At 41.9% G+C, this 7,193-nt stretch overlaps 1 protein-coding gene across 1 annotated transcript in view; it reads left to right on the top strand.

The window, feature by feature from the left end:
* The window catches only part of LOC102192395 (interphotoreceptor matrix proteoglycan 1a), a 55,172-nt gene that overhangs the window by 24,247 nt on the left and 23,732 nt on the right, over positions 1–7,193 (top strand). The window contains exons 9-12 of the mRNA XM_005732821.1: positions 1,628–1,648; positions 4,228–4,424; positions 5,340–5,395; positions 5,710–7,089. Coding sequence (XP_005732878.1) covers positions 1,628–1,648; positions 4,228–4,424; positions 5,340–5,395; positions 5,710–7,089 — 1,654 coding nt within the window. The remainder of the gene's footprint in view (positions 1–1,627; positions 1,649–4,227; positions 4,425–5,339; positions 5,396–5,709; positions 7,090–7,193) is intronic.

Raw genomic sequence — 7,193 nt, 5'->3', positions numbered from 1 at the left:
GCTAGCACGCAGTACGAAAAAGTCAGCATAACGAAAATAAACTCCACCTAAACTTGGTTCATATCTGACCCAGATGGACTGCAGGTTATAACTTCTTGTGTTCAGTTCACCTGACACTCTCGGACCAGCGGCCGCTTCGGGTCTCTCCTCTTGCCTCCCTTTTCCCTCATCCACCTGCTGGCCTCCACCACTTGCTAATGTTATTGAATCTGTGGAAGCTCCGCGATAGCCACCACACGAAGTAACGAGTAACGAGCCTATCTAAATCCCAGTAACGAGTAACGCGTTCCTGGTTTTGGCATAATAACTAGTTACCGTGCTCGTTACCACAATAATAACGTAGTTACTGTAACGCGTTACTTAATAACGTGTTAGTCCCAAAACTGATTACAACTAAGTAGCTGCCGCCATTGTTGGAATTCAACTTTTGTGAGATCCCAAGACAGCAATCGCCTCATTGTTCAGACACACAACACAAAACCACAACACTACACACTTAACTACACAAGACAACACATTAACTACACACTTCAAACATGCTAAACGTCAAAAATCTCTCACATCTCAAAACTCTCTCTCTCTTTCTGCTGTCTTTATCTCTCTCTCTCTTCCTCTCGCCATCACTACTAAAACTTCCCCTCTTCCCTAAACAACCAAATGTCATGTTGCCATATCATTTTATGATTGGTCGACATGGTGCATTTTTCCACCAACACGAACAGGCTGTTTTTTGGTTTTCTTGGTCATAAGCAGAGAGTGCTTGCTGCGCTGTCCTTAGACAGTAAACGTGACGAAACTATTCAGGAAAAAACACCGTGTATATATTGTTTATCATGACTCTGGTTTTACGTGGCCTATCAACACAATTTAAAAACTGGTATATATCACCTTGTTGCTTTGTCATCTTAAAGTGGTCATGTGATTGGCTTACCACGACTACTTTATTCTTCCTCAGTCAAACAGCAGTACTCATGCGATTGTCTTGCCCCCTTAGCTCCAGGTGTTGTGCAAAAAGTGATCGTTGGGCAGAAAGTGATTGCCGTCGGCGGGAGCGCGCGCAGCTGCTTAAAGCTGTAGCGCCCAGATTACTTACAGTTACTTCCATGCAACTGATATAAAGTGCGGTAAGCTGAACACAGCTTCAACCGTCTGTTTGTTGAAAAATGGTCATTCTTAGTTTTACCATTCTTAGTAATGGTAACAGTGTTGCAATGATAGAAATAGTGATTAGTTTGATTACTCGTTACTGAAAAAAGTAATGCCGTTACTTGTAGTAATTCCCATCACTGTTCCCACTTTTCCACCTTTGATGTAAAGCGCTGCTACAGAAATCACTGCAGGAGTCAGAGCCACTCGGTCCTGATGCAGCAGGTTATTTAAGCTGTTCATTGTTAAAGTTTGTATTGTGCCAGCTTTAACATTGATTGTTGTTCTTTTGTCTACAGTGTTTCCCCCAGAGAAACAGGCTTTTTCAGACTCCACCATAATGCACATCATTTCATGCCGAATTTAAAGTGACACTCGAATGGCTCGTTTCTTGTGGCTCTTGTCATCCTGGTGGTGCCTTTCTTTCTTTTACACTTTCATTTCCAGCTCTAATGCCTTCTTTTCTTCTCCCCAATGTAAGCGAGACCCAGGACACTGACGGGTAAATGGCACCAAGAGATGAAACATCCCCTGTAGTATCCGCCTCCTGTTGTGTGTTTGTGTTCAGTTTCCTGCCAACATGCGGCTCAGCTTTTATTTGTGTCCGAGTTAGACTCACAGAGGGGGGATTATTTCCCCCCAAACTGTTCACACAGCTCAGTGAAAAGATCTGCACGGGGACCAAATAACTTCAGACAGGCGGACAGCTTCCTGTGAATCGGAATCGCGTTACAGGTGAACACAAGGAGCACAGATGCTTTTTCATGAAGTTTGTGACAGTGTCGGAGAAGACAGGTGAGCAGGGAAACAGGAAGACCTGTGGATACTGTAATTGTCAGGCTGCTCCCCCAATTAATTTGCCTTCCCCTGTGGCGTCTGGGGCTGTCACGGCCAATAACACGGAGGTGAGGCCTCAGCGGGAGCTCGTCCTCTAATCTCGGGAAGGATTCGCAGCTCCTCCTTCCTTCATCTGCCTGCCAGATTGCAACAAAGCAAAGAGTGACTTTTCTCAGTGTTTGAATTATGACAATGAGCAAGAATATTTTCACATGTCTGTACACTTGTTCTTACTTCTTAATAAGCAGCAAGAGCTGGACTCATGTCAGTAAAAATAAAATCAAACAACAACACATAACGAAGACCTCACAAACCTACGGCTGACTGACCGCGTCCCCTCGAGATTTTAGCCTCTTTAATCTGCTTGTTTTGGTTTTCAAGTCTTAAAGATGTTTTGAGCAGCCAGATGTTTTAGTCAGGGGTAGCTGGAGACCACAGACTGTACATAAAAGATGGAAAAAGGAAGCGCGTTATACTGGCGTTCATTCAGTTAGCCAGCCACGGAGGATTGCAGAAATACATGTGAATCACAGGTATTAAAAACAGTAACTTTCTACAAAACGAAGGAGTGACAAGAGTATTCAGTCTCTTATTTAAGGAAAAGTCATAAAAATATGTGTAGTACCTAAAATAAAAATACAGATTATGTAGAATCATAAATGTGATTTAGCTTTAGAGCGATATGTTACCATGCATGAGTACATTTGTTTTCAAATCTGTAGTAAATAAATAAATGGAGTGCAAAGTAGAGTGTTTACAACCACAATACAGCGGAGTAGAAATACTCAAACGACGTACAATAAAACTTATTTTAGTGAAGTGCTCAAATGGACCATGTGACTGGCGTTGGTAAGGGAAGCATGGACTCATTTATCTGTGACTGATGAGTCTGTGCCACTAGGTTGTTTGAATATAAGAAGTTTATTATTGTAATTATTATTGGATTCAACAAGACAAATAAGGTGGAAGGTGTGTTAGGGCGGAGATCACTACGCCTTTCCTTTATGTACAGTCTGTGGAGGAGACAAAAAACAGCGATAAAAGGGAAGTAAGTGTAAAACCAACCTGGTGATTTACAAGTTCCGGATGGAGAACCATCTCGCGGCCTAAAGAAGAAGTGCTTTCACTTCGTCAGTTCACTCAAAACAAAGAAATTCACATCATCGGCATTCTAATCGGTCCCATCTAACAAATCAGCTTATTCTCTGCTGATGATGATAGCGATGCAGAATATTGATGCAGCTCTATATTCTCTTCTTGTTTTTGAAGTGTAGCTTCAGATATTCATGCCTGGCATTTTAAAAGTAGTGTTTCTCAGTGCAACCTTTTAACTATGTATGTGAAACTCTTTCCCATATGTCGGCTCCTTTTGTCAAAGCTGTCCTTTAGTGTCTGTGATCCCACACACCGGTCATGCATACATGAGCGCAAACTCTGTCATTTTACAACCTGAGGGTTTACTGTGACCTGAATTATTCTAAACCTGAGTAGTTTTTATTGCCTAAATCCAATCAGAGAGTAACAAGCGAAACAGACCAGGCATCTAAAACACAAATGTGCCAATCGGAGATTTTTGCCACCTATGCATCCTCTTAATGCAGCGTTTGGAAGCCTTATAGTTGGAATTAAGTGAAACATCTGTGCAAATACAGAGGTGATGGAGCCGCCCAGCTACTCCAAAATACTTCCGATTTGCTAAGAAACTTGATCAGCTGAGATTCAACCTCAGGCTGGATTCAACACCTACAGAAAGAAATGACAAATTTACTGTCCATTTTAAAATTAATTTAAAAAAATCTAAATTAATCCTGCTCAGCCTCCCATTGGCTGTTGCAGACACACTCTAGCAACTGTGTGCAGGTGATTTACGTCAGGGGAAATTTTAGATGTGAGCAGCTTTAAAGACAGCGGATATTTCTGCCAAATCACACTCCGTAGCAGAGATCACGATGAAATCTGCAGCATTATGTTAAAACACGATGTTACAGGACTGACGAAACAAAAGCTGAGAAGCACAAAATCCCCATAACAGTCGACCTGTATTTGCAGAGTTCAGACATTTATTGATCAGCGCGGTTAGTGAGAAGATTCAGAGGCAGTATCTCCTGACCCTGACACAGCTCACCCTGTAGAGTCTCTGCCCCACCTACCCATGAAACTGAATGTCATCCCTCATCTGCTCCCCATATTCATGTCTGTTTTGCCATCTTTAAAAAATAAAAAGGATAATATTTCCTCTTTCAGGCCTGGAGGAATCTCGGTGCACTACTCTCTGGTCTTTGAGGTCAGTTCCCCTCAAATCACCTCTGAGATTTCAGAGAATGCGACTGACATGCCCAAGTCTTCCTCAGCCAACTCTGCACTCAGGGAAATGGTGACCAAGGCTCTGCGTGAGGAGGCGTCCCTTCCAGTCAACCTGGATTCAATTAACTTTGAACCAGGTAACGTCTCTCCACAGAGGTCACTCTTTGGTTTCATTTATATGGTCATCGCACAAATAAGTTGCGTGTAAAGATGGCATGGGCAACATCCAGCTACTGTGACACAGCTGTCCCAGATCGTCCTCTGTGATCCAAGCCCTTCAAAAGCTAAAAAATTTCTTCAGGACCTAAAGTTTTTTCACCCAAATGATTATTTAGAACATGTGAACACCGGCGTTGTTCAGTCTTCAACGAGAATGATGTTAGAACATTATTTTAATACAGAAGGATTCACAGCTACAGTCTGTAACCAAAAAAAACACCTTTCATAAAGACTTCTCCAGTGAATTCTCAGAAAACAGTCGAAAACGTCCCATCTGACACTTTCTTTTAAATAAGCCTCGTTTATCTGAATTAAAAATGAGGAACTGAATTAAAGAGCTTCACTTTAATTCAGTTTTGTACTGGCCAATTGTAAACATAGAAAACCTTAGATAATCAGGCTCCCAGGAGCTCTATGACATCAAATCAAATCAAATCAAATCACTTTTATTGTCACATCACATGTGCAGGTACATTGGTACAGCACATGTGAGTGAAATTCTTGTGTGCGAGCTTCACAAGCAACAGAGTTGTGCAAAATACAATAATGTAAACAAGCAAAATACAAGAATGGCTACATCTGAAACTAATAAATATATGTACAATATATAATAGTATATGCATTTCATTGTGGTTCCACTGAGAATTTTGGGCTCAGTGACACCTGGAGCATCCGGTGGAAACTTTTACGTAACTCCTGATTTGGACAATCAGCTATTTCTATTTAGTTAAAGCATTTAAGGCTTGGTGTATAATTCCACTACAAGATTTTGAGAAATATGAGTAACTGATTGGTTTTATCTGATTTCAACCTGCTTTTTTTTAATGTCATAGAAAAGATCCTCCTACCAGCATTGAGAGCCACCGCTTCAGTTGGAGTAATGAATCAGGTAAGACCATTATAATGGTTAATGAAACTGTAGTTGGCTTATTTTAAAGAGAGACCACCCCAGATGAAACCCCATAGAGCCTGCAGTGCTCTCTATCCATCACGTTCTATTAAATTGAAGACAACTGATCTCCAGAACTGTGCAGGTCACACTAGAGCAGTCTTTGTTTGTGCTGTCTTGTACAGCTTTCAGTGTGATTGGTAACATATTTAAATACAATCCTTAAGACTTAAATATTGTATATTAAAGTTGTCTAATAGTTGTTGTTTTTTTGTTTTGTTTTGTTTTCATTTTTGCCAACATGCCTTCCACAGTCTAGCGAGCCTGATTCACACAACGAGTTGGAAATTTCCACTGTGGAGCCAGAGTTTGACAAACTCTGGCCAGTAGTTTCCCTCACCCCCATGGAGAAGGAAAATGCCCTGGAGATCCTGCTTGACCCAACAGCAGTCCCAGATGATGATGCGACAGCAGTGACCAGTGGGGTGGCAGAGGGCAGCGATCAACTCCCGGGCTCGGAGGACGTTACTGATGAGTCGATTTATGTGAGTGAACCCGGGCCATTAAAGGAAGAGGGGAAGGGAGAAGAATTGCTGATCATTACACATGAGATTGAAACCATTCATCATGATGAAACCGGTAAACTTGTGCGAGACTACATTCCCACCCCTCCTGCGCTTCTTGAGCTGGAGACAGATGCTCCCTACGTCAGTTTGTCTCCTAACCTGATACCAGAGGGAGACCTGAGTCCTGTTGGTGACGACAGAGAAGGTCCTACATTGGACACTGTTCAGATCACCCCAACCGCTAATATTATATTCACTACAATTCCGGCTGCAAAGGAGGCGCCTGATGTTAGACTCCCCATCACAACACTCTCCGCCATAACAGACCAGCCACCCACAAAGCCAACAGTGATACTTCATGAAGACGAAGAAGAAAATGCTCTTCCAGAGGAAAAAGAGGAGATACATTTGGGTGTCTCTAAAACCCACGATGCTGGTGATATTTCAGAAACAAAGGATGTTTCAGAGTTGGAAAATGAAAAGGGCCTGCTCAAACCAGAAAGTGGGTTGGCAGTTGAACCTGATGAAGAAGTTTTGCAGGCAACTGTTGAAGTTTCAGAGACAGTTGATGGAATATCTGAAGTTTCAGAGTCAGCCAAAGAAGTATCTGATGTTTCAGAGACAGTCAAAGAATCATCTGAAGTTTCAAAGACAGTCAAAGAAGTATCTGATGTTTCAGAGACAATCAAAGAATCATCTGAAGTTTCAGAGACAGTCAAAGAATCAGCTGAAGTTTCAGAGACAGTCAAAGAATCAGCGGAAGTTTCAGAGACGGTCAAAGAAGTATCTGAAGTTTCAGAGACAGTCGGAGAATCAGCTGATGTGTTTAAACTAAAAGAAGTAGTAGCTGCAATTTCCAAGGTAGATGAACTTCAAGAACCTGACAAACTAGGAGCAACTGTTGCAGACCCTGATGAAAAAGTAGCTGAAGTATCAGTTGAAAAAGAAGTACATGGGGTTTCTGAACCAGAAAAAGAAGTGCCTGAAGTTTTAGAGCCAGACCAAGAAGTAGCTGAGGTTTCCAAACCACACAGAGAAGTGCCTGAAGTTTCAAAGTTAGAAAAAGAAGTATATGAGGTTTTTGAAAGGGATAATGAAGTGCCTGAAGTTTCAGAGCCAGTAAAAGAGGTAACTGTAGTCTCAGAGCCAGGTCATGAAGTAGCCGAGGCCTCAAAACCAAATCAAGAAGTATCTGGGCCTTTGGAGCCAGATCAAGAAGTACTTGCGCCTTC

The sequence above is a fragment of the Pundamilia nyererei genome, unplaced genomic scaffold (genome assembly GCF_000239375.1).
Source record: "Pundamilia nyererei isolate P.nyererei 1_Seehausen unplaced genomic scaffold, PunNye1.0 scaffold00048, whole genome shotgun sequence".
Lineage (NCBI taxonomy): Eukaryota > Metazoa > Chordata > Actinopteri > Cichliformes > Cichlidae > Pundamilia > Pundamilia nyererei.
The sequence above is the reverse complement of the archived record's forward strand: the minus strand, read 5'-3'. Positions and strand labels throughout refer to the sequence as shown.